This window comes from Macaca nemestrina, chromosome 4 (assembly GCF_043159975.1).
Source record: "Macaca nemestrina isolate mMacNem1 chromosome 4, mMacNem.hap1, whole genome shotgun sequence".
Lineage (NCBI taxonomy): Eukaryota > Metazoa > Chordata > Mammalia > Primates > Cercopithecidae > Macaca > Macaca nemestrina.
The window spans coordinates 75097265-75123944 of record NC_092128.1 but is presented as its reverse complement, the minus strand read 5'-3'; the positions used below and the strand labels follow the sequence as shown (position 1 = coordinate 75123944).

The 26680-nt window shown below is 38.1% G+C and overlaps 1 protein-coding gene across 1 annotated transcript in view; it reads right to left on the bottom strand.

Moving 5' to 3' along the window:
• Window positions 1-2773: 2773 nt before the first annotated feature.
• The window catches only part of LOC105475538 (ankyrin repeat and SOCS box containing 4), a 53740-nt gene continuing 29833 nt past the window's right edge, over window positions 2774-26680 (bottom strand). The window contains exons 3-5 of the mRNA XM_011730890.3: window positions 14405-14895; window positions 6432-6545; window positions 2774-5415 (exon numbers count right to left, since the gene is read on the bottom strand). Coding sequence (XP_011729192.2) covers window positions 5227-5415; window positions 6432-6545; window positions 14405-14895 — 794 coding nt within the window. The 3' untranslated portion in view covers window positions 2774-5226. The remainder of the gene's footprint in view (window positions 5416-6431; window positions 6546-14404; window positions 14896-26680) is intronic.

Here is a 26680-nt window from a genome sequence, read left to right as displayed (position 1 = left end):
TACATCTGAGGCTGCCTTACACATCCCAGCATGATAGCTCTGTTTTGTCCATTTTTCCCTGCTTAGTAAGCACTGAAAACTAATCCAGGCTGTCTTTAAGAAATACAGGGTGGCTATTTTATTTCCATAACTGGATTCAGCATATATTTACATAGTGGCTATCCAATATCATAGAGGCATACCTCTGTCTGAGAAAACAGAAAAACAATTAGTAAAGAAGAAATGAAATCTCACTTAAACCACTTAGTGTAGCTTTTTTAAAAAGAAAAACAACAACAACAACAACAATAACTGCTGGCCAGGCGCAGTGGCTCACGCCTGTAATCCCAGCACTTTGGGAGGCCAAGATGGGTGGATCGTTTGAGGCCAGGAGTTCGAGACCAGCCTGGCCAACATGGTGAAACCCCACCTCTACTAAAAATACAAAAATTAGCCAGGCATGGTGGTGGGCGCCTGTAGTCCCAGCTACTCGGGAGGCTGAGGCAGGAGAATCGCTTGAACCCAGGAGATAGAGATTGCAATAAGCAGAGATCATGCCATGGCACTCCAGCCTGGGCAACAGAGAGAGACTCTGTCTCAAGACAAAGAAACAAACAAACAATAACAACAACAAGCCACTTTTGGGGGATGCTTTTGCATACATTGTTTTTCACTGATGGCAGATATGATCAAACATGAACAAAGCAACTTATCACTGAAATGAAGGTTTTGAAAATCCTTTCTGATCAACCAAATGGCTTGGTTAGATAGCATCTAATTTTTTTAAAAAACTGTGTAGTTTTTATCCTTATTTCTAAATAAAAGCAAATAAACCAAAACCTTGAGCTACTAAAAATGAACCTTAAAGTGACTTGGTAACAACACTCCTTCTTCTTCCCACATTTATCAGAGAACTACACAGGTAGTAATACTGAATAAGGTCCTTTTTTAAAATTTTTTCTTTACAGTCAAGGTCTCGCTCTGTTGCCCAGGTTGGAATACAGTGGTCTAATCACAGGTCAATGCAAACTTGAACTCGTGGGCTCAAGTGATTTTCCTGCCTCAGCCTCTGGAGGAACTGGAACTACAGGCGTGTGCCTCCACACCCAGCTAAGAGAATAAATTCTTGCATTTGAAAAAATAAATGAATGAAATTATTCTACCTTCTGTTCATTCATTCTGATGACCAATGACCCTCCCTGCTATGAATCTCATTGCTAATCTATGTCCCGCTACAAAATTCATCTCCTCCTTCTCTTTCCCCCATTAAAGATGGAAACAACTGAGAAATCAGTTCTGTACGTGATAAATTTTCAGGTGACTAAATTTTTCCATAGTAAAATAGATCATTGCATCTATGTTACTACTTACAAAAATACGAAGATTCAAAAATTAATTGGTTGGCATGTTTACTAATCCTCCACTCAGTGGAGAATTTCTATCCCTACTCCCTACCTCAAAAAAGCCCAAGAAGGTCAGGGACCTGTTTTGTCTTGTTCCCCCATGGATTCCCAGCTGTCCTCAAAGTCCTGACACAGTACAAGCTCACCCAACAGTTCCCAAAGTGAATAGAAATCTACAATGTATCACCTGCAGCTACAGCTTCACTCTAAGGATATACTACTCCACTGGTGGGAGTCTATCTGTACAACATAATGATTACGACAAAAACAAGGACATGAGTAGTAATAAAATGCTACTGAGTGTCATGGTCTGCTCTACATGCTTTAATCTGTTAATTAACTTAACCTTCAAAACAATCCTACAAAAGTCCTATGAAGTAGGCACCATGACTATTCTCATTTTACAAATGAGAAAACCCAGGCATAGAGCAGGTGTGTCATTTTCCATATACTATGAGTCAGATAAAGAGGGGACCCAGACAGATAGCATTGGAGCCAAACCTCTGAACGTCTAACTGTAATGCATCTACTTTATCCTCCTAAAGAAAGTAACAGGAATTCCTTCCAGATACTAGCTGCGGTGTTTGTGTTTCAAAGAAAATGAGTGAGTAGTTGAATTCATTTGTAAAAGTTTTGAAAGTGTACCAACTTAGAATTTTGTAAGTTCTTCACAATCAGATAAGTAATAAAAACATAAGGCTCAGCCGTCTTTTCCAACACTGATAACCCACTGCAAATGGTTTGTTACTTTTCTTATCCCTACAATCATCGTTCGACTACTGTGTTTTTATCAGAACCCACTGGGTTTAGAATGGAAGGACGAAGTAGAGACATAACACTCGGTGATTAAAAAATAGAACACAAGTGTGTCTAGTTCCTAAGAAGCAGAGAAAACCAGATAGGTGGTCTTTCCCTCATATCTAAGATTCTTCCTCTCATGTAAGTTTCAGAAGAGAGATAGTTTTTTCTTCAAGATAGTAGATCCTATTTACAGAAAGTTTTCTAAGAAAGTAACAAAGGCATCAGGAGGATATAATTTCCTCTGTGGCTTTGCCCAGGGTTTAGTGGACAGTGAGAATGAAGGAAAATGAAAAACCCCAGGAAGACAGATACGGTGAGAGGCAGAGGAGAATGATTCAGTACAATTTCTTTATTATTATTAAAACACCCTGTTCTTATAGCAAGAGTCTGCACTGTATTTGTGTTTTGGTCACCCTTTACTTTCTTTTGAAAACATTATTTATTTACAGGCACAATCCCTGATTCTCTTTTTCTTTCTAACTGTTGATAAAAGCAATGAAATGTATAGAGTTCTTCAGTGCCATTGCTGAAAAGTCAAAGTTGGGTTAGGGAAAAGAGTCTTATTGGTAAGTAAACAACTTACAAAGATGAAAGGAGACAGAAGAGCTTTATTTAAGTTCTCTAAATAGAAGTTCAAAGTTAAGGAAAAATCACTTTAATTCCACGAATAAAAAAATTACAAACAAGTAGCCATGTATTCTACACTAGATGAACATGAGTGTTTAAGCACAAGCAAGGTGAATAAGAAAGGTTTTCATTTCCCTCGGCGAGGAACATCTTCTCCTTTGTCCTCAGCATCAGTTTTACCTGCCCCAAGTCAGTGCATCGCAAGTTTTTCTGTTAGAATACTCCTTAAGATGCAGGGCAGCAAGTAATCCTCCAATTGTTCCAGGGTATGATCTTGTGTTACTTTTTAAATTACTACTATTTTAAGATTGCAATAGTTTTGGGGGTCCAGGTGGTTTTTGGTTACACAGATAAATTCTTTAGTGGTGAATTTTGAGATTTTAGTGCACCCATCACTGGAGCAGTGTCCCAATATGTAGTCTTTTATCCCTCACCCCACTCTCAGGCTTCCCCTTGCAAGTCCCCATAGTCCATTATATCACTCTCTATGTCTTTGCATCCTCATCGCTTAGCTCACACTTATAAGTGAGAACATACGGTATTTCACTTTCCATTCCTGAGTTACTTCACTTAGAATAATGGCCTCCAGCTCCATCCAAGTTGCTGCAAAAGACATCATTTCATTCTGTTCTAGGATGTGTTCTAATACCAGTTGTTGCAAGCAAACTATTTTTTGAAGGATCAAGATTTATATGAATAATTCATACAAATTCAGCATTCTATTCCATAATATAGATCTTGTTTTAGTACAAAATATCTCTACCAAAATATCTGAGTAAAACTGATACTTAAAAGAGATTACTGTATCCACCTATGACTTTTCCTACACAGCCCTGGGAGTAAGACAATCCCAGTTGAGAAGCACAGTCTCAACTGGGATTAACCAGTTAGGTGATTGCCAGTTACATTAAATGATAGCCTATTGGAATATCTGACATCATCTCTATTCAACACTCCAGCATCCAAAGTTAAATATGACGGAGAACCACACACATAAAAGAAACCTGCTCACAACTGACAGATTTGTTTGCAATTTACTTCTGCTTTAACCTCTAAAAAATGATGCTAAGAGGCAATGAGCTTATCTAAAAGTGATTAGCAATAACAAAAAAAGTGAAGCAAAATTGACCTCATAAACCACAAAGCCCAGAGCTTAATCGCCTACATTTCTCTTCCTGCAATCCACTAACTAGCTAGCCTGACTAACACATTTATCTTCCCATGTTTCTCAAACTTTTACCATTTTCGAAAAGTCTCTCTATTTACTTTTTGTAGCCCACTGTCACTAGCAAAGTGCTCCTTATCTCTTAGCTACAATGCTATGAAATGTCAGTCTGCTACATAAAAAGACCAAAGTAATCAACTAAGTCCCCTCACACACTTTCTTTCCCCCATTTTCCTATGCTTCCTTTCCACATGCACTGGAGCCATTGAGTGTGCAATATTTTTCTCAAGGAGTCTGAGAAAGTGTTAATACTAACAAAGAAACCATATCAAAATGACACACTTTCTAGAAAAAACCTTAAAAATACCCTAACAAGAGCAGGAGATCCCTCTACTTTACATAACCCCTTCACTCTTTATCTTCATGCTTAAAAGAAAAATCACACTTCATGTCAGAAACACAACTTTGAAAGACAAGCGTTAAAAATGAGTCTGCACCTGTACTCTTGCCCCGTCACTTTATATTGCAATTAGCTGTGTATATGTCTGGATCCTCTGCTAAATGGTGAGAACCTGGAGGGCAGGAGTCACATGGGACTCATCTTTGCATCTCCAGTCTCTGGCTCAATGATGTCCGTTCAAATGTCCATTCTTGACTATTAACTGGACTGATGTTTCTTTCTCATTTCTAATTTGACTCCAAGATCTCCTTGTTTTGACTATGCTCATATGCTTTCATCACTGAAATAAATTCGAGTAGCTTGGTTTGGGGGGCAGGAGTTTGCAAAACGAGCGACAGTAATTACTGCTAAGGGGTAATGGGGGAAGACACCAAGTTTAAGAGGCCAATTGCAAAGGCTACTATATGGCCATTAGAATGAGAATGTAAACATATTACTGATAAGGCACAGAATTAGATTGGTTGGAAGAAAACCTGGGTCCCATTTCAGATGAGATAAGATATGAGAAGTTTTACAAAAATATTTCAGGTACTTAGAGCACTATACGTATTAGTTATTACTGTTATATCACTGCATTCTGAATACATCCTTGTCTTTGAAAATTCCTTAACTTTACTTCTTGTTTATTTCCCCATACCATGATATTCTAGGATTAATGACAGTGTTTGTAAAGTGTTTTGAAATCCCTGAAGTGTTATAATCAACCCAAGTACCATTTTATTTATGCAAACTGTGTCTACGCAGCAAGTCCACTTAAATACCTACGATTGGGAACTGCTGTCTCATAAGGCTTAATAAATAATTCCCTCTGGCTCTAAAAGCAAGTACTTTTTCAATGACAATGGGAGGGAAAGCAAAGGAATTGCTCTATGGCATCTGTTGTGTAACGTTCTTCTAATGGCACATCTCGATAAATGCATGAGAGTCCTTGGAGAGTTACAGCACACAGTAAAGAGAGAGTGATAAAAATCCCAGTATTTCTGAAAAGGAAGGCAAGACAAATTAAAGTTAGCAAGTCCCCACAGTTTACATCAATAAAAATCATCAAACTAACCTCTACTTTACACATAATGGCAGCTTCCTAGGGTCTCTATTGGTGAGGCAAAAATTAAATGCAATATTGAAATGGGAGCAGTGAGGCGGTGGTATACAAGGAAAGGGGAGGGGAAATAACACTCTACAATTCAGAACCCAGGAGATAAGATAAAATATGCATGTGTGAACTGCCTGGACCAATCTAAACCAAAATAGCAATTTTAAACACATTATATGCTTGGTGTGATGCATATATTTAGATATTTAATGGAAGTGAAGGATTAATGCAGCTCACTCAAGTTAGGTGACTTTAAAAAGTAACACAGCTAATAAGTAGCAGAATAAGATTACACCTAAGCCACAGACCTCCAAGCCCAGTGAACTTTGCACCCTGTGCCTGATACCTTTCATGTGTTAGAGACAGACTTTGACTTCTAAAACCAAGAACCAAGGATGTTCAGTGGGAAGGACTGGTATACATAGGTAGCGAAGTCTGAAAGTCTGCAAGTGAGAACTTGACTCTGCCAATAGCTTTCTGTAGGACCCAAGACAGGGTTTTTAAAACTCTTTCCTGCCTAATAGTCACTTCACGATATTTAAAAGTAAATGAAATAATCTACACAAAACGCTTTAATATTCCAGTAAAAATACTATATGAGTAATCCCAAATGCCATCATTTAACTCATCTAAATTAATCAGAAGAAAGGAAAGCTGCTCCCTTTATATACTTAATTCAACTTGCCCTTAAATGGAGGAATTCCCCAAAACACTCCTTAATGCCACATATTTGATGGAAATATTAACTCTCAAACTCGTATTTTATAACCCTTTGTCTCACTGCATTTGAATAGGCTATAAAGGCATTCTCAAAACCAACGTTTTATTAGAATTTTGCGTACTTCTAGAGCAGTCTGGAAGTACTCGATAGTGAAAATTATAGGAAAGGAATCGATTATTTACCTCCAGGTCATCACTGGGGATAGCTCTTCTCCACTTTGTGTTCCATCTGATGTGTTCATAGGCATTGACTACAACTTCAATTGCTTTAGGACAAGAATGGCAGGCCTGTATCACCTGCAGAGGAAGCACAGAGTTTCATTAGCTTGATACACATATATGGTTCATTCTTTTTGCTCACAGAGACATCAAGAGTTCACAGACCAGTGGGCATGGTAGCATGTTCCTGTAATCCCAGCTACTTGGGAGACTGAGGCAGGAGGATTGCTTGAGCCTAAGAGTTCAAAGCTATCTTGGGCATCATAGCAAGACCCTATCTGTAAGAATAAAAAAACAAAAAACAAACAACAACAAAAAAACCAGAACCCACAGACTAATTAAGCTCCCTGTATTGCTAAAATGATTTTAAGAAGTCTCATGCCTTTAAGTATTCCAGTACACTGCCACCATGGCAGATAGGCAGATTAATAAAAATCAGATCAATTTCTTTCACCTTCCACGAGCAAGTGGAAAAGAGTCACTAACAAAGAAGATGAGAACCGAAGAATTACTTTGCCTTTGTACATAACTGAAGCAATTTTGAGACAGACTGGACACAGAATACGTTTCCAGCTGCCTGGGAAACTCTTCCAGCTCTACAGAATATTTTATCAAAAAATTCTATGTTAATCAATCAACTTAGATTCGCTGGTGACCACGAGGTAAAGTAAACTACAGAGTAACATGCAAGTTGAGCCTCGTTATCTTCCCAGTTGAATACCTGCAGAGGACTGGTGTCATGTACTAAACCACACTTATTGATGTTTTACCTTTCATCAACAAATAAAAGACGACATGAAATTCAGTTCGCTCTTAGCACACTCTGCTTAACAGTTTATTGACCAACCAAAAATACTCGAAAGCAGAGTCAAAGTGGCCAGAATTTCCTTCAGGAGACAGAAAGATTTAGGTTTAACATTTAGATCAAACTAGATGGATGTTTATACACTTAACCAACTTTTGGTGTGGCCAGGAAAAGGCCCTCCTGAGTCCTAGTTTAATCATCTTTCTTTCCATTGCCACCAGACAAGCAGCTCCAGCCACAGACCTGCTCTTCTAAATTTTCTCATCATGAGTTTCATATCAGTCCCATTTTTCCCTTGAAACTTTGGAAAACATAAATCAACTTCTCCAAGGGGTCCTCCTAAAGCCCCTTTCACTTCATGTTAGGTGAGGAGGAAGCCCATCCTTCAGCATTAGAAGAGAGGCATGCCTCTGCACTTAAACAACTTTCTCCAAAGACATTTCTTCCTAATTTCCCAGACCATCTCAACCTCAACTTATTATTGTTGAGCAAAAGATCATAAAACCGACTTTCCCTCCATAGGGAAATGTGATGCTTGACAACCTTCCTCATAGGTGGTCGAGCATTGCCTTTTTCAGTGTAGGGTGGTAAAGACCTAATGTCTTGGGATCACAGATAAAACACAGACGGAAAGGCTATGATCTTAATACCCAACTAAGTAAGAGTGTGTGCATGTGTGTGTGTGAGTGTGTCTGTGTGTGTTGACAGTAAAGAGGCCAACCTGGATGGAGTCAGGGAAGGGCTAAGGGTCAGAGCTGGTAAGATGAAGCCAGCTGGCAGCACACCTGGAAGCCAGTCTGAAGAGCTTGGGATTGACTTGACAGAGAACAAGAGGCTATTATACACTCTTAACAAGAAGAGGTGATATTCAACCTATCCATTCCATTAGGAAGCCTTTATTGAGCACAGGTGTAGTACTATGACAGTAATTCTGGGACATTTATGACCTGTTTTTTGTCTTTAAGGAGTTTACAACCTAGTTGAAGAGAAAAAACACAAATAATTTCAAAGAGTTAGAGAGCAATATAAGTCAGTAAGCAATAAAAGACTAACTTAAAGATCATCAAGTGCTGCTTGAGCACCATCAGCAACGCACAGAGGAGACCAGTGCATCAAGGGCAGAGAGTGGAGGGGAGGCTGACGGGAAGTACACCAACCGGCTCCTAGGCTGGGGTCAGCGCTAGTGCTGGGAAGGAAGGGTGGCTGAAGCTGGGAGAAGGAACAAGTCTAGGGCTTAATATTAATCAGATAGGAGGAGGAAAGAATACAACTTGGAAGCCAGAGATAGAGGACAAACAGAGTTGCCACTGATTGACAGAAATGAGGAACATACTAATCTGGGATGGACAGATAATGAGGAGGAGGATCATTCTTTTTTTTTCTTTTTCTTTTTTTTTTTTTTTTTTTGAGGCAGAATTTTACTCTTTTAGCCCAGGGTGGAGTGCAATGGCACAATCTTGGCTCACTGCAACCTCCACCTCCTGGGTTCAAGCAATTCTCCTTCCTCACCTCCCAAGTAGCTGGAATTACAGATCATGCCACCACTCCCGACTAATTTTTGCATTTTTAGCAGAGACGAGGTTTCACCATGTTAGTCAGGCTGGTGTTGAACTCCTGACCTCCAGTAATCTGCCCGCCTAGGCATCCCAAAGTGCTGGGATTACAGGTGTGAGCCACCGCACCCAGCCATTCATATCAGCCAAAAATGTACACAATAGCGGCTCCCATGAGAAGGCTGATATATAGTTATTATGTGTCATCAAAGTATGTGCTGGCTAAAGCCATAAAGTTCAGTGACATTCTAAATGGGTATAAATGGAAAAGATAGAGGATCATTACCTACAGCTTCAGAAATCCTAGTAGGCATGAGAGAGGAAGAAAGGAAAATAACAGCTACCATTTTTTGAGGACTTACTATGTGCAAGAGACTGTGCTAAATCTTCATATACTTTAACTTGCTTAGCCATTCAACAATTCTATGAGATTGGTCCTATAATCATCCCCATTTCAGAGATTGAAGGCCAAAGGCTGAGAAAATTTAACCTCTGGGTCTTTTAGCTAGGAAATGGTAGAGTCAGGATTTAAACTCAAGTCTGCATGACTCCAAAGTCAAAAGAAAACCAGACACGTCAGAGTAAAAGACACCAAATGAAGAAAGCATTCAAAGTGAGGTTATCACAGGGGTCGTGAAGATCAAGAGATGAAGACAGATTAAATACTAGCAGATTGAATTAGAAGGTTAAGTCACTGGGAGTTGAGTGGACTGAAACAGGTAAGGAACAGATTATGGGGGATAAATAAAGGATAAACGAAAAGTTGTAGCTAGGGCTGGCCTGCCCTCATCTTTAAGACCCTTGGTGTCATAGCATGCAGAGTATTAGAGGCCCAATAAATAATTTTCCCTTCTTAGTGTAGGACCCATTAAAAAATGAAATGAAGATGACAATCAGAGATCAGAATGTCATCTTTATTACTGATAAAATAGATTACATATGTTTAGTTAGGGGCCATACACAGATTCTAACACTCTGCCCCTAAACTGAATTTATGCCCCCAAATTGCAGGCCTCTCCCTGCCAGACAGAGTTTATTATTGGAAGCTTGCCACAGGAATGAACAAAGAATTCAAAGATCCTCTAGACCCAAGGTTAAGCAAGCTAACTCAACTCCGCCTCCCAACTCATCAATCTGTTAAGTGAAGTGAGAAGGTTGGGGACAGAGATTAGTGGGGGTTTTATTTTAGTAGCATTTTCCTCATGAAAACATGAGACAAAGGAAACATGAGACAGCAGACTGGTGTGGACCCCAAAGGGAGAAACCACAGCCTCCTTTTGGCCTTCCCAGCCCAGAAAACAGAAGATGCTCAGTAAGCTTCACCTTCATGAGTCTCTGGCATCTCTATTCTCCCTTCATGGAGGAACAATTAGACAAAAAAAAAAGCTATTTCTACTGTGGTGACTACTGGAGAGAGATTTAGATACCTCACCTCATCATCCAACCCCAAAATCATGGATTAATACACAATCTATTAAAAAAGAGATTCAAGGTAAGTCTCCCTGCCTCTCTTCTCATCCAAACATCATCTGTAAGTCACTTCAGCAGAAACATTCTCAAGCCACTTGCACTCTTATATATTGATATATATGTGTTCAGAAAGGTACTTAATGATCAAAGAGAACTGCCTAGCTTCATACACAGCATTGTTCAATGGCAGAAATCATCCTCACCTCCCCCAAACCCTCATGTTACCTTTCCTCCTGTAGAAAAATGTCTTTCTTGCCCTACAAGAAAACCCAATCTTGGCTCCCTGGGGTGTCACTTTCTTCTGAATTATGCTGGGAGGAAAAAAAAAATCAAATGTCCTTTTGTACCCTGGAAAGCAATTGCAGACCCTATAGTTCTTTTTTCCCCCGCTTATGTAATTTACACATTGGCTTTCAGTGAAATACACCCTCTACAGATTTGCTTTGTGTTTGGAAGAAAGCATCTTCAGCTCTGACCTTGTTCCTTGTAAATAAGGAAACTGAATTCCCCATCCACACAAGAATGAATCACTTTATCTTCTGGATAAATGAGTCAGTCACTTACTTGTCATAAAGATGACTTTCTCTTTGGAAAGTCAGACTGTGGAGTAGTTGTTCTAAATCACTTTGAAGCATCTACATAGTAAATTGAATAGTTTTGCTTTGCTTTTCCTTTGGAAGGGGTCCAGCTCTCCTACACAGTCTGTTGAGTAGCAACGAAAATGTTTGTTTGTAATACCAGCCATCTACCAGTAGCCAACTCTTATCTTAATCTCTTTAGCATACAGCCAAACTAAAGGAACTCAAAGGAACAAAATAACTGAATAAGAAAATGCTAACCATGGACAAAGTTGGTTGGAACACACAATTGTATGCCTACTTTAGAGGCTGGTGGAGCCATCAAGAAAAGCCAGCAGGGGAGATGCCTATGCTGGACCAAGAGCACATGTTGAGAGGAGGAGAAAAGAAAACACCAGGGTTGAATGCCACTACTGGAGTCCACAGCAAGTTTCAGAATACAACTCAACATTTAGTCTCTGGGCAGGGACTCACACACATACTGTCGCTCCTGGTTGGGAAGATCGCTATAGTAAACCAGGCCCAGGAGCACCAATTCTCCTGCTCAACACATGTGTAAGAATAATAATAGTCATAGCCATCATTTGTTTAATGGTTACCATGCCCATGGCACTGTGCTAACCACTTCTCAAATACTATCTCATTTAATTCTCAAAACAACCTTACAAGAAGGCTATTACTAATCATGGATAAAGTGATAGAGTATGTTTCTCTGGCACCTTCATGCCCTGTGTCCCTGTCCATCCTTTTCCCTGGAAGGAAAGTAGTCTTTGAACGACAATATGCAGAAAATCATGCTTTGTGAAGTGAGCTGTATTACAGAGGTAGATGTTTTTGTCTTCTAGAGGTAACATCATGAAGAATGACCAGCCCTTAGCAAGATGTAAGTAAGAAAAAAAGATGGAAGTAAACAAAGATAGAGATGTTTATAGATGCAGGATAAGACTGAAGGGAGGAACTGGAAAGAGACTCTGCAAGGACTGAAAGAAGTCCAAGAGAAAGGGGAAAGAAATGTTTGGCACCATCCTCTGGGCTTTGAGCATATTTGTGATGTGCTATGAGTAGGAATAACTTCCTTCTGGGGAAGGATTCAGTCTGCATATTATTGCCAAGGCATAAATTCAGGGTATACTCATTCAACAGGGGAAGAAACTGAGGCCCAGAAACTTTCAGCAGTTTATTTAGTCACACTCTTAGGTAAGTGACAGAAATCAAGTTTGACCCCAAAGTCTGTGCTTCTCACCACCCTCACTATTTCCGCTGTGAGTCTAAGCTACCCTCATCTCTCATCTAAATTATTACAACTTTGCTGGCTCCCACTCAGAGTTATTCTCTTAAAGGCAGTCTAAAGGATCATTTTAGAATATAAATCAGATTTTTATTTTTCCCAACTCAAAATCTTTCAGTGACTTCCTCTCCCATGCGGAGTAAAACACCAAGAACATTCCCACAGCTTACAAGGCCACATATATGGTCTGCAGACAACCCACATATATACCTCTTGGATTTATCTTCCCCTTGCTCACTCCACTTCAGCCACTGTGGCTTCCTTGCTCTCCTTCAAACATGCTTAGCCCTCTCCTACCTCAGGACCCTCTCACCTGCTTTTCCTTAGGCCTGGAATGCTCTCCACACCTCCCCATCAGGTGTTTGCATGGCTTGTTCCTCCACATCCTTATTTTTTCTAATCAACTTAAAGTAGCACACATAATCTGGCATTCTCTCTTTTTTTTTTTACCCTGATTTTTCTCCATAGTACCTAACATATCAGAGTATATTTATTTGGTTTTGTTTTGTTTGTTTTCTGTCTCCCACTAGAAAGTATCTTTCATGAAGGCCTTTGGTTCATTGCTCTACCTCCAGCAAATAAAACAGTGCTTGACACTTTGGAGGTGTCTAGTAAATATTTGTTAAATAAACAAATGAGTGAATTTGACACTTACTCTGTGTGACTTGATGAAAATATATTAAGACTATTAGCTTTAGCTTAATCGCCTTTTAAATGTGAATAATGCCAGTGCCTACCTCAGAGTCGATTATAAAAATAAAACGAAATAATCTGTATAAAACCTATTTAGAGCTCAACACAGGACAGTTATTGTAACATTCTTCTTACTCTATTCCTCGTCTTAATCATTTATAGTTCTCTAAGAAAGTTTTGTAAAAATTCATGACATTCTGGGTTTTACATACAATTTAAAAAAAAGAATTAGTTAATCTTCCATTAATATCCTGATAACCAAGAGAAAATTCCTTACTGAGATCACAGGAATTGCTGAATCCATCAAATCTTCATTTGAAAGTTCTCTGGTTTGTCCATCTGGAATTTGTCCTGACTGAATGAACTACCCTTAAATTCTCTAGTAGAACTTTTCTTCTAACTGAGCCTCACACTGCAGGACTTCAGACGAGTCCCTGACATTTTACCCAGGTAAGAGGTAGAACTTAAGCTGTGAATTCAGAAAAACATCTGTTAATTTGCTTTCTGTGGCCTACTTAGTCAGCTGTTGTATACTTCAAACTCTTCTTCTTGTTAGTTAAATTTTTAGAGTAAGGGAGAATCCTAAGTATAGTACTATTTGATTTATTTTCAGATAAAATGCATTTTGGCCTCCAAATTACCAGCAAAAAAACTATGCAAAATTCGCTCTCTTCCATATTTCTGTAGCACTCATTATTCTTCTACCTTATCATTTATCACAGCCTATTAAAATTACCCCTTTATTTGTTTGTCTCATCTGCTAGATTCTAAGCTTCTTGAGGATAGGTCCCATGTCTTAGTCATATCAATACTGTTAGCAACTGGTCCCTACGAGTCTGTTTGAGATTACGACTGTTATTAAGAAAAACTGTGCAGTGTGATATCATAAGAATAGATGCTAGAACCAAAATATCTAAGGTTGAATCCTGGCACTGGCACTGTGGAAGCTCAGGTAATTTACTTAACTGTGCCTCAGTTTCCTCCTCTGTAGAATAGGGGCAATAATAATATATACCTTGTATGATTATTGTAAGAATTAAGAGATACAAAATTCTTGTAACAGTGTGCTTATTTATTATATATAATAAATATAATTTTTAGTACTTAATAAATGTTAGCTTTCATTAAACTGGAAAATCGGGTGGCCCTTTCATGGCTACAAGCTAATTTCAAAGCAGACTGAGTCATCTTTAGATCAGTCATTCTGTTTAAAAGATGGCAAATGTATGCCTGTCTAACACTATTCACCTTTCTGGCAGACTTACCTCAGTCCCCCAGGAAGCCACCAGTGCATTGGTGTTCACACAAGGTATAAAAAATTATTTGCTACTCTTGTTCTCATTCTAGCTGTCACACCCAATTTCAAGCAAACCTAGACTAGGATGAGATGAGGAGACAGCTAGGATTAGGTATGTAATGGAAGGTCAAAGAGGATCAGAGGTAGTTAGCCCAGGACTCAAGCCTCAAACAAGCTTCAGTTACTTGGAGATTTCAGACAGGGCCGCCATTTGAATCTCCCTCAACCTCCTGACCACTGGGCAGAGCCTCACCTTGTGGAACTGGGGAGGGTATATTCGGGCGGCACCATGGTTCAACAGGAGCTGGTAACAGATTTCAGGCTGGGCAGCAGGGCGCACGGAGGTGACCTTCAGCACGTACTGGATGGCAGCACAGCCGTTGATATCCATGAGATTGGCTTCGGCACCAGCTTCCAGCATCATGTGCATGAGCACGTGGTCACAGTTCCAGGCTGCCTTGTGGAGTGGAGATTTAAAGTCGTCATCCCGGGCATTGACTTCGGCTTTGTAGTCAAGCAGCATGCGGCAGACGAGGTGGTGCTCTGTGCTGTACTCCTGCTCCTTAAAGCGGAGGGCCCAGTAGGCGGCGATGGCCAGGGGGGTCTCCATGTGGGCATTCACACTGTCCACTATGGCCCCGTGTTCCACGTAAAAGGCCACCAGCTCTGAAAGGCCGAAGTGGGCAGCCGTGTGCAAGGGCGTCTCCTCATCTTGGTTGTTGGTCTTCATGTTCACATTCGCCCCTATAAAGGGAAATTGAGGAAGACAATTATTTAAACGGGTTTTGTCATTATTCCTAAGGTTCATTAAATAAGACTTTTCTCACTGTTTCTCTTTTAACTTCTGACTGCCATATAGTACCCCCAGCCCTCAACCCCTTTGTCCCCAGGCTCCCTTCCTGGGCCTGGTGGAAGCCATTCCCTTGAAGCAACATTGCCATCTCCTGGACAACCAGCAAAGGTACCCATGGGAGGAGAAGGAAGGATTTGTGCCAGAATGCTGGAGCCTTGCTGAATTTTGCTTCTTACTCCCAGGTGGACTTGGAAGTACCAAGAGATTTCTATAACTAAGTCGTTTTTATCAATATAACAATGATATTTGCTAATATCATTAAAAGCAAATGTTATATCACAAACTTTGACTCTTTAAAAATCAACCGTTTTGAATATTCCACAAAATAATACTTCTCTTCTCTTTCATAGCAGATGAACCTAAAAGTTTGATGCAAGTAAACTTCAGTGGTATGGAAATTTCCTATCCCTTTGACTGAAATTACAGTATTAGGGCTGCCCAAGTCTGTGAGGCTTTCTTGGAACACAGTACCACCACCACCAAATATGCATGTGCGTGCACACACACACATACACACACACACGGCTTTAGTCCCCAAACTAGCCTAAAGGTTATACTTTTCATCAAAAGGTGTAGAAGCTGGTATAGTAGAAATACTCACTGAAAGACAGAAAATGATTCAGAGACTGTAAAATGTTTGATTTATGGTTGACAAAGGATGTTAGAAATACGAACTTTTTGTGCTTGGAAAGCTCCTTAGAATTACTTAATCCAACCCACTTGTTTAACAGATTAGAAAACTTAAGTGAATTTTGTTTTTCTAATTCGAAATGTTAAGTGTGAGAGCGGTCAACTCAAGAAGCTGAAATTTTCCTTCTCTGCCTAATTTAATGAGGTGAACCAAATGACCCCTAGGGGGCCAACTCTAATTAATCAACTGTATTGGAATTTTTTATAGCTACTTCAAGTCTGTAGAGACTTATTATTATTATTATTATTATTACTATTACTATGCTAGTAACTAGTATTTATTAAACTCTTAACCATGTGCAACATTCTGGGCTAAATGCTTTTCATATACTGCTTCATTGAATCTTCCAAGTAATCCTTTGCAGTAGGTGCAGTTTTTATCCTAATTTGACGGATGAAGAAATTTGTACTCAGAGAGTTTAATAATTGGCCAAAAGTACAACCAGCTAGTTGTCACAGGTGCAACTAGCTGGGGTCAGTGTCACAGGTGGTAAAGTAATTTACCAAGACAGTTCTAGGTAAAGAAAGGCAGATTTATTAGAGAAGTATGAAAATACATTGCAAGGTTGCAACCGGCAGCACAGCAGAGAAGAGGCTGGGTAGAGGCAGGGTGCAACTGCAGCGAAGTTTTATAGGGTTGTGCTGGAGGGAGCTGCTGTGCTGAAGGAGGTCATTGTGCCCACAGAACAAGGTCATTGTGCCAGGAAGAAGTCATTGTGATTTCCCATTTCTCAGAACAATTGTTCATTGTTCTTCCCCACCTGGGGCTCTCGCCCACCAGGGACCCCTTCCTCATTGTTGAACCAAGGTTTGAAAACAGATAGCCTGGCTTGGAAATTCCTTATCACTGTTCTATTTTACCTCATATTACTTTTCTGAAGGAAAATTTTTCTGTAGTTTACTCTCTTTTACTATATGAAAACCAGAAAGTAGTAAAAAGATAACATTACATTTTGTTAGCTTTAAAAAAATCCGTTCACCATGTTCCTTTATGCCTTTATTTATGGCATCTGCTGATCATATGGAACATATTTGAGAAAACCAAAACTCCTACAAGCATGCTCAATATCCTATACAAAATCAGTCCCCAAGGAAGGTACCCAAGAGTACACTGCTATGTAAACTCTGAGACTGTATTCGTAACTTGTAGAAGGCAGAACTGTAACCAAAGATGGTGTTTCATGAAGCCATCTGTGTTTATCAGTATTCTGCCCTAGAGAAGTTCTGGGTCAGGTCTTATTTCAGGTCAGCTCGTCTTTGCTCTAGAGTGAAATGGAATGAATGAGAATGTCTTCCCAGAAGCCATGTGCAGGGTCACTTCAGACGCTGGAGAATTTCCAGTAAGGAAGAGAATCAAAGGGTCAGGATGAAATTCTTACAGGCCAACTTGGAACAAACCACATCCTTTACTTTTTAATGCAGTTGGACATTTACAATTGATCTTTGACCTGTTGGTACAACTAGATATGCTACATGGTTTCCTTTTCTGAATAGGAGTTCCTTATTTTCATACTTGAATTATGTCGCCAGTATAACTTTTCCAGGAAATATATAAAGTACAATGATTTGACTACTTTTTTATTTTAGATTTTGTGATTTATTCAATAAATTAGAGATCAGAAACATAAATTCCTGGGAGCTTTGAATATATTTTTAATGTGAAAATACAATGTATTAGTTTCCAAGAGCTGCCCTAACAAAATACCACACACTGGGTAGCTTAAAACAACAGAAATTTATTCTCCTACACCTCTGGAGACTAGAAGTCCAAAATTAAAGTGTCTAGTGTTGGTTTCTTCCAAAGACTTTGAAGGAGAATCTGCCTCAGACCTCTCTCCTACCTTCTGTTGATGGCTGGCAGTCCTTGGCTTGTAGAACTATCACTCTAGTCTCTGCCTTCACCGTCACATGGCATTCTCTCTGTGTCTCTGTGTTGTAGGAAAATCCGGGTTCTTGTCACATGACCAGGTTAATTTGGCATGCAGACACTTTGAAGGATGAGTGGTTACAGACTTTATTCAACAAAAAGGAAAAAGACTCTCAGCAAAGTGAGAGGGGTTCCTGTTAACAGGCCCCATCTCACAGACTGAATCCCAGGTTACCACCCAGGAACAGGAGAGGCCAGGCTGCTCTCCACTGCAAACGGCAGGAACTTCCATAGCTCCATCCCATTCTCCCAGTGTGCAGGTTGGTTGGAGGGTCTCTGGGGACCCCATTATACTTGGCTGTCTCATTTGTGTCTCCACATGGTCATCTTTTTTTTTTTTTTGAGACGGAGTCTCGCTCTGTCACCCAAGCTGGAGTGCAGTGGCCAGATCTCAGCTCACTGCAAGCTCCACCTCCCAGGTTCACGCCATTCTCCTGCCTCAGCCTCCCGAGTAGCTGGGACTACAGGCGTCTGCCACCTCGCCCGGCTAGTTTTTTGTATTTTTTTAGTAGAGACGGGGTTTCACCATGTTAGCCAGGATGGTCTCGATCTCCTGAACACATGGTCATCTTCTTATAAGAACACCAGTCATACTGCAATAAGGAAAAACCTTACTCTAGTATGATTTTAACATAACTTAATTATACCTGCAGCAACCCTATTTCCAAATAAATTCACATGCTGAGGTATTGGAGATTAGAACTTGAATGTATCTTTGTGTGTGTGTGTTTTGGGGAGTGGCACACAATTTGACCCATAACACATAACATACATTACACAGTATATAAAAATAAGTATGCACAGTTTTTTAAAATTATTATAAAGCCATCACCATCTAATTACATCCTTGGTCAAGAAATCAGACACTCTTAGACCCAGAAAATCCTTCCATTTTTCAATTTTTGAATTTTGAATAAATGGAATCATAAACACAAATTCTTTTGCTTCTTTCACTCAACATTGTATTGGTGAAAATAATGTATCTTGTGAGGTTTAGTTCTCATTTGTTCATTTTATTATATCTGTCTTTTAGCACAATTTATCCATTCAACTGGAGGTGGGCATTACCCGTGTCAGGCTATCCCAAGCACTGATGCCATGGGCATTCTTGCACATTCTTGTACTCTGGTGCTCACGTGCAGGGGTTTCTCTGGGCTCTACATCTATGAGTGGAATTGCTGGGTCACTGAGTATGCATATCTTCAACTTCATTAAGTACTGTCAGATAAGCAGTTGTACCAGCTTACACTCTGATAAGCCATGCATGAGGGTTTCTCATTGTACTACAACCTTATCAACATTGGTATTTTCCGTCTATTTAATTTTAGCCAATTTGTTCGTTGTAGAGTGATATCTCATTTCATCTGAATGGTTTCCCTAATTACCAATGAAGTTAGACATGTTAATATTTTTACTGACCAACAGTGCTTTTATGTTACTCTTAGAAGCATTTCCATGTTATCGTATAGATATTTTAAACATAATATAAAATAACTACATACTCCTTAGAGTAAGTTTACCCCACTGTGTTGATTTTTTCCAAAATTTTGATCTTAAAATTAATGCTACAATTAATAATTTTGTATGTAAGTTTTAGGATTATTTCCTTGTAATAAATTCCCCAAAATAGAATTATTAAGCTGAAACATTTGAACTATGTTAAGGGTCTTTATTAATAACTACCAAAAGTTACATTTTTATCTCTCTCTGTGATGCATAAGACTACTTACTTCACTAACCAGTATATTACACATTTAAAGAGAAATTCTTGCTAGTTTGGTAGCAAAAATAAAGTCTTATTTTTTTGAAATCCAAATTCATTTGACTATTAGAGTTTAGACACTTTATCTGTAATTATTAACTAGTGGTATTTCTTTTTTAGTTAATTGTCCAAATTTAGTTCTCACATCTTTATTAGTTGAAATTGTTCTGCTTTCTTTGCACTTTTATGAGCTCTTCATCAAGATATAAGCTTATGCTCTCATAATTGCTATAAACATTGTAACCAGTTTGATTTTTCCTAAATACAGTGATGTTAACTTTCGATTGTCAAGTTTTCCCTTGTCTTTTCCTTTGTACCAGAATGTCCTACTCCTTTCATAAGTTGCATAACAATCTCAATTAATTATAATCTAGTTTTTATAAATGTTAAAAAAATGTTTAACATTTGATTCGCCTGGATTTTATTTTGGTGTACATATCAATTTAGGAAGAATTGACATTCTTAAAGTAGGGAGTCCTTCCATGCAGACATACTTTCTCTAAAAAGTTTTCTTTACATTTCTATAAACTATACCCTATAAAATTTGCAGCAGTTTTCATTCTAGATGGGCAGAGTACATTGTTTCTTGGGGAGATAAAGTGACTTTTAATGGGAGAAGTTCCTTCATGAATCTTTTAATTTTTGCAAGAGGGTCTCCAGAACTAGTCTAGAATGATAGCAAATGAGACAGATAAAAATTTAAATTTTCTCTGCATGATAAAGAAGAAGGAATTTTCAGATTTCATCTGTGGGCAAAAGAAACACTGGTTTGTGTGCACTGAGAATGGGACGAAGAGCAGAGACAGGATAAGAATTTCAGCAGAGAAGATGGAGACCTCTTCCGGTCCTGATGGTCTTGATTCCTTGAAGAGCCTTTGTGTGGTACTAAATGGGAGGACCAACTCAGATAAGTGATTTCCATCCCTTCCAGACACTTCTTATGCTGCAGTGCATGCCATAGAAAGCAACATCTACCTTCACACATAATCTTTTAAAAATAAATATAATGCCCTGGCTAACATGTAGAGGAAAACTCATGATTGTTAAAAATAGAATAAATAAACTATAGTGATGTAGTGTGAAATTCAATATGTTAATATTTAGGAAAGATTATCCTAAGTGAGATAATGAAATATGATTTGCTCGAACCCATGCATAGAATCCAAACAGCTACATATTCAAACTGATAGAAGTGTTTTATATTGTAATTCAAACACCACGAGCATCATTGCCATCATGAATGGTATTCTAAAATAAGAAAAATTATTGGTAAAGTTCTGAATAAATCAAAGTTCAGCCTCACCTTGATTTATACCATAGCTGCATTTCTAGAAACCTCTATAGTTATTTAAAAATTCAAAATTATTTTGTGTTTATATATAAAAGAGAGAAGTCTGCTGTGTTACTGCATCTAAATATCTATGATTACATCAGCACTAAATCTAAGTCTTTAATGAATTATGAAATAGTCAAACACAGGGAAAATTCCAGAAAATATTGATACCTGTATACCATACCCATATTTGACTGAATTTAATTATTGCCATATTTGCTGTAGTTCTCTTTTGTCCTATGAATTTTACAGAAAGCCCTAGCCCTTTTCTTTCTTCTCTCCTCCCATGTTTTTTTTCCTCCACAGAGATTACTACTGTTCTAAAATTGATGCTTGTCATTGCTTGGTAAATTTTTGTTCTTTTTACTATTTGTATGTGTATCCATTTAAAAAATATACTATTATTTTGTGTTTTAAAAAACTACATACATTGTGTCTCACTTTTGCAACCAGTTTTTATCCATCACAATATATCTTTGAATAGAGAACTGGTGTTTTTTTTTTTTTATTTCAACTGCTGAACAGAATTCCCTTGTATAAACCATAGTTTAGCTATTCCTTTACGAAGGTAAAGTTGTTTTAGCTTTTTCCCAATAATAAGTATCTTTCAAATTGTGCAGTAGTTACTTGAGAGGAAGAAATAGAATTACCGGGAAGCAATGTATGAACATTTTCAACCATATTAAATTATATTCATCAGTGTATATATCAATGTGTATGTCCATCAGTAGAGTTTAAAGGTTCAAAATCATTTCCAACATTTGATACTCTCAAACTTCTTAGTGTTTGCCAATTAAATGGTATTTTGATTTAATTTGCATTCTCCTGATTACCAGTAAAGTATATTCTTATATGTATACAGGCCACAGAATCTCACTTGTAAGAATTGTCTCTTCATAGCTTCTGCCCATTTTTCATTGGGTTGTGCTTTTCTTATTTATTTTTCATAATAAAGGTCATATTCAAAAAGGAAACATTTCTTTATGTATTGAAAACATAATCAGAATATATAAATATCTACTATGAAGGAAATGATAAAATTTTTGTTGAAGGCAAAAGACAATAAATGGAAAGTTTTACTAAGTTCATAAATAGAAAGACTCATTATTGTAAAGATGGCAATTCTTTCAGAATTAGTCTATAAATTCAATGCAATTTGAACATTTTTCCCCACAAAATTTGCAGGGTAAAGAGCAAAAACAACATACCAATTTTGGGAAAGTGAAGTAAAAAGAATGAGAAAGAAATTTTTTTTTAATTAAAAAAGAATAAGATGGAAAGAAAAGACAGTGAATAAGGGTACTTACCCCACCAAATATCAAAGCAAACTAATTAAAATACTGTGGTGCTGATGCATAAAGAGAAAACTGGACCAATGAAATAGAATGTAAAGCCTAGAAACAGACCTACCTACAGAAAACATTTGTAATGACAGGTGTGGCAGTGGATAAATAATGGACTCTTAATACAGGTATTGGAATCAAAGACAAACAAAGTTGTAAAAGCACAGATTTCATCTCTAGTGTGTGTGGATGGGAATGGGGGGTGGGGAGTGGGAGTGCGTGCTTAATTTCAGATAAATTAAAAGTAAATGAAAAGCTAAATAATAAGCTTCTAAGATAAAGATATAGAAGTAGGGATTGGAAAAGAATGAGCAATACTCTGTATTCAGTCACTATGTTTCCAGAATACCCTCTCAGCTTATTTACTTTTGATGGGTGCATTTTAAGCCAAGTCTTCTATTAGATCTGAAACAACAGAGCATTATTATTTTTTTTATTCTTCCACCAGTCGAGCTTGTTTGAATACTTTCCAATAAACCTGAGTTTGTAGACAGAGTGTTAATTGTTTTCATTTTGTTCAGTCTCTTAGCTGGCTGGAAGAGGTGGAGAGATCAGCCGAACAGCTGTTAATGGTATATTTTGTTTCTGCTCCCTTTGTCCATAACTTCCTTAAAGATCCTGCAGTGCAGTACCCACCACCGTGTCAGAGGCACATGTGCCCCTGTTGGGGGACATTCTCAAAATTCGGAATTCAAATTATTCCTTAAGTCAGGGCTATAGCATGTTATTGAATATAATGCCCCAGCACTGAAATTTAATATTTTATTAAAGGTTTTTCTGGGTTTAGATGTTTTCATTAATTTTACCAAAACTGAACCTACTCATTTCATCTCTAAACAAAGGCATGTTTCTTAGATGAAGGTTTTTTTCTTCTACTCTGTTTTGATACATTGTTCATATTAAAAAAGAAAACACTTCTTTATGTATTGAAAACTATAAAACCATTTTTGCTTAAAATATTCACCACCCACCAATTATCAAGTAAGTTATAGTCAATGAAAAAAAAAATCCCCTCTCACAATTTTTAACTCCAGTCCTCAAATGCATGACTTAAAACATAATAAATCACTAATGCCTGCCTTTTTAACATCACCTTAAAAAATTACACTTTTCTTAGCAAAGGGATTAAGACAAATCAGAAAGACCATGGAGAAAATATTACCATGGTTTATTAGTAAGGATTTGAGAAGGAATTTGGTTCCATTTACTATAACTACAGGTAGAAGTTCAGAATGCTTGTTAGTTGTTTATTTTATCTGAGATGTTTGATCCTTGTTGGTTTACACTTGTTCTCATCACCTTGATCTGCACCTGCCTCAGTGCAAAACCCTGCTGGGCTGGTATAGGCTTCTGTGCAAATAAAGAACAGCACATTTGTCCTGCGTTCTTTCATGAAAATATTAATTGTGTCTGCTATTTTTTGAGCACTCACCAAGAGTTTTACATATATCATCTCGCTTATTTTTCATAGCATGAATTATTTAGAAACATCTATTATTCAAAGGTTAGATCCCTTTTATTCTATTCAGGACTTTTCATTTTCTGTGTGTTCTGGAATTATTTCTCAAGTCTGCTTCTTTTTCAAGGATGCAATTTTGTACAGTGTCGAGTATGTTATGAACTGTCACCAAAGCATATTTTCAGTTGGCTGCTTTGTTCTAGTTTCAATTTTGCCCTTTCAGTCTACATTCTATGGCAAATATATTCTGTGTCTTCCATAGTCTTGTCTCAAATGAAATCTTAAATGAAATACTATTTTCCTTAAGTTCTCATTTATCTAATACATTCTCTAGAGTCTGGGGTTGAGAACTACCTTCTTCTAGAGCAACAGGAACCATTAATTCCTCACCTGTGCACCTCATTCTTTAAGATTTATGTCATCCAGTGAAATTACCCTTTATTTCTTCTTATCTATAATCTTACTAACTCCCAGTGACTCTCCCATTTTCCCTGAAGGCATAGGTATCTGGCTCAAGTCTTCCTTTTATCTCTGTCCTGACGTCACCCTCAGAAACCTTTATGGATGCCCATTCAACACACTTGCACTCACAATTCTAAACCTTCTGGGGCAAACTGTATGGCAATGATAAAAAATCTCATTGGTCATTCCTGCAGTGGACTCCCTGTTAAAGATTTGTACATCATCTTGTTGGACTCAGTTTGAGTTACTGGTTCCAGTTGCCCAGTTTCATCTCTATCTTACCCTTATTTAGGAATCTAGGTCATTCGACTCTTTCTTGAGTGCCAGTATAGTTTATTTTTTTTTTCCTTAGGTTAGGATTTAACCAGAATAACCTTAATTATGCTGTTGTAAAGACACTCATATTTCAGTGGCTTAGAGCAACAGAGGTTTATTTCTCGCTGTCACATAGTGCACTGCAGTTCCAAGGGGCAATTCAGAATCAAGGCCCTCCATTTGATTTCTCAGGGCTCCGAGCTGCCTCGGTCTTATGGCTTCACCATCTCTACCTGAGGCTTGCCCCACTGTCACAATGCCATGGGGAGAAGAAGGCTTTAAAAATCCCTCATGGACTTTTCATTGTCTAAGCCTGGAAGCCATCTCATTTCTTTTGTTCACATGTCATTAGCTAGAAGAGACATATGCCTGCTGAACTTCAAGGGGACTAGAAAATGTGGTCTTCCATGAACCTGGAGTGGAAGATAACTAGATATTGGTGATAGTTATTTCTACCATAGCTGAATTGAGTTTCTGTGGGTTTTGGTAAAACAAACAAAAAATGCTGACTAATTCAGCATCTTTACCTTCTCTTTATATTTTAGGGTAAGTGAGATCTCTCCTCCAATTTAAGACCAACACCTTCCTCTTTGCAATGGATCATACACCCAGCAGTACAATGTTGCTCTACAAGTAATTTATCTGTATTATTTACCCAACATCTCCACTTACATGGACTCTTTGCCCTCATTTTCTAAGCATACTTAAGCTTTTGCAACTCTTTTCTCCCGTTTAGCTAACCTCTACTTTCTTTCTGTTGCTTTTTGTTTGAAATCCTGGAAAGGGCAGTCTCTGTTTTCTGCATCCACTGTCTCACCATCCACACACTCCTCAGTCCAGCAAACCCCGCCTCTGTCCCCACATTCCACTGGAACTGTTCAGACCAAGATCACTAGTGGCATGTAATTGATTATCTATAGTTTTCAACCTTCCAGTTACCACACTTCTCTACTACATCTAATGGTATTGATGACTCATTTCTCGAAATTCTTTTCTGGTTTTTTTTTTTTTCAGTTTTCTTGGGTGTGCTTTCTTCTCCCTCTCTGAAAACAAAATCCGAGATGATTTTTCTGTTATTTCTTTCTTCCCACTCCCTAAATTTTTGCTTCACTTTGGGTGTCATCATTTGCTCCTTGCACTTCCTATTATGCACAACTTCCTTGAGCAATCAAAACTACAATTTTCTCTTTATCTGTGAAGACAGCTCCCCAAATTCTATCATCATATATATGATAAAAGACTTGTGTCTAGAATACATAAAGAGCTATTAAAACTAGACCTGGCATGGTAGCTCACATCTGTAGTCCCAGCATTTGGGGAGTCTGAGGCAGGAGGATCGCCTGAGCCCAGGAATTTGAGGTTAGAGTGAGCTATGATGGCTCCACTGCACCTCAGCCTGGGCAACAGTGAGAACCTGTCTCCAACAATAACAACAAAAAATAGAACTATTACAACTCAATAGAAAAAGCCAAATAACCCAATTTAAAAATGGACAAAGTATATAAACAGACATTTCTACAAGAACAAACCACACAAATGATCATTAACACAGGGATAGGAAACACCTTCATTCTGGACATGGAACGCTTGAGAGGATAACTAAACATCCAGTGGAGACAGATTATATACAGTTGGATAGATGAGTCTGGAGTTCAGAGCAGAGGCTCAAGCCAGAGATACCAAGCTGGAAGTGAACACCATTTGATGACATTTGAAGTCATAGGAGCAGATGGGATCACACAGGCTTGAGTTCAGATGGAGAAAAGGGCCTCTTAGACTGAGCCTAGGACATGCAAACATTTAAACATAGAAAAGAGTAACGGATCCGGCAAATAAGACTGAACAAACACCACTGAAGGAATAGGAAAACAGCTCGGTTTTATAAATGCTTATTAAACCAAACTATTTGACACTTGGTCTGTTCTCATAACGAGTTTCTTCTTCTTTAACAGCTACTTGTATTTTTTAAGCCATATTGAAAACAGGAAGCAAATATCACAAACTATTTCCCCTGTCTCCTGAAGCAAATCTTTTTCATATCAAAGCTTACTGCCAACTCCTCAGAATATTGCTTCTCATCCTTTGGGAGACACATTTTTTTCATTGAACCCATGTTTATTTATCATTTTGTTTATTTTTAATTTACTCAACCTTAAAGAAAAGATATCTTTCTAGACGTGCTGTTGGAGAATAACCAAGATGCAGACACTGAGCTCAGTCACCCTGCATTTATTTTATTTTTTATCTCTTTAATTCCAAAAAACTATTGATTAAAATTTTGCAAAGTAACCATAGATAAGACTGAATAACTCAGACTTTGGAATATGTACATTACTATATTATTTTGCACTAATCTGTTGAGCTCATGAAATCAGACCATATATT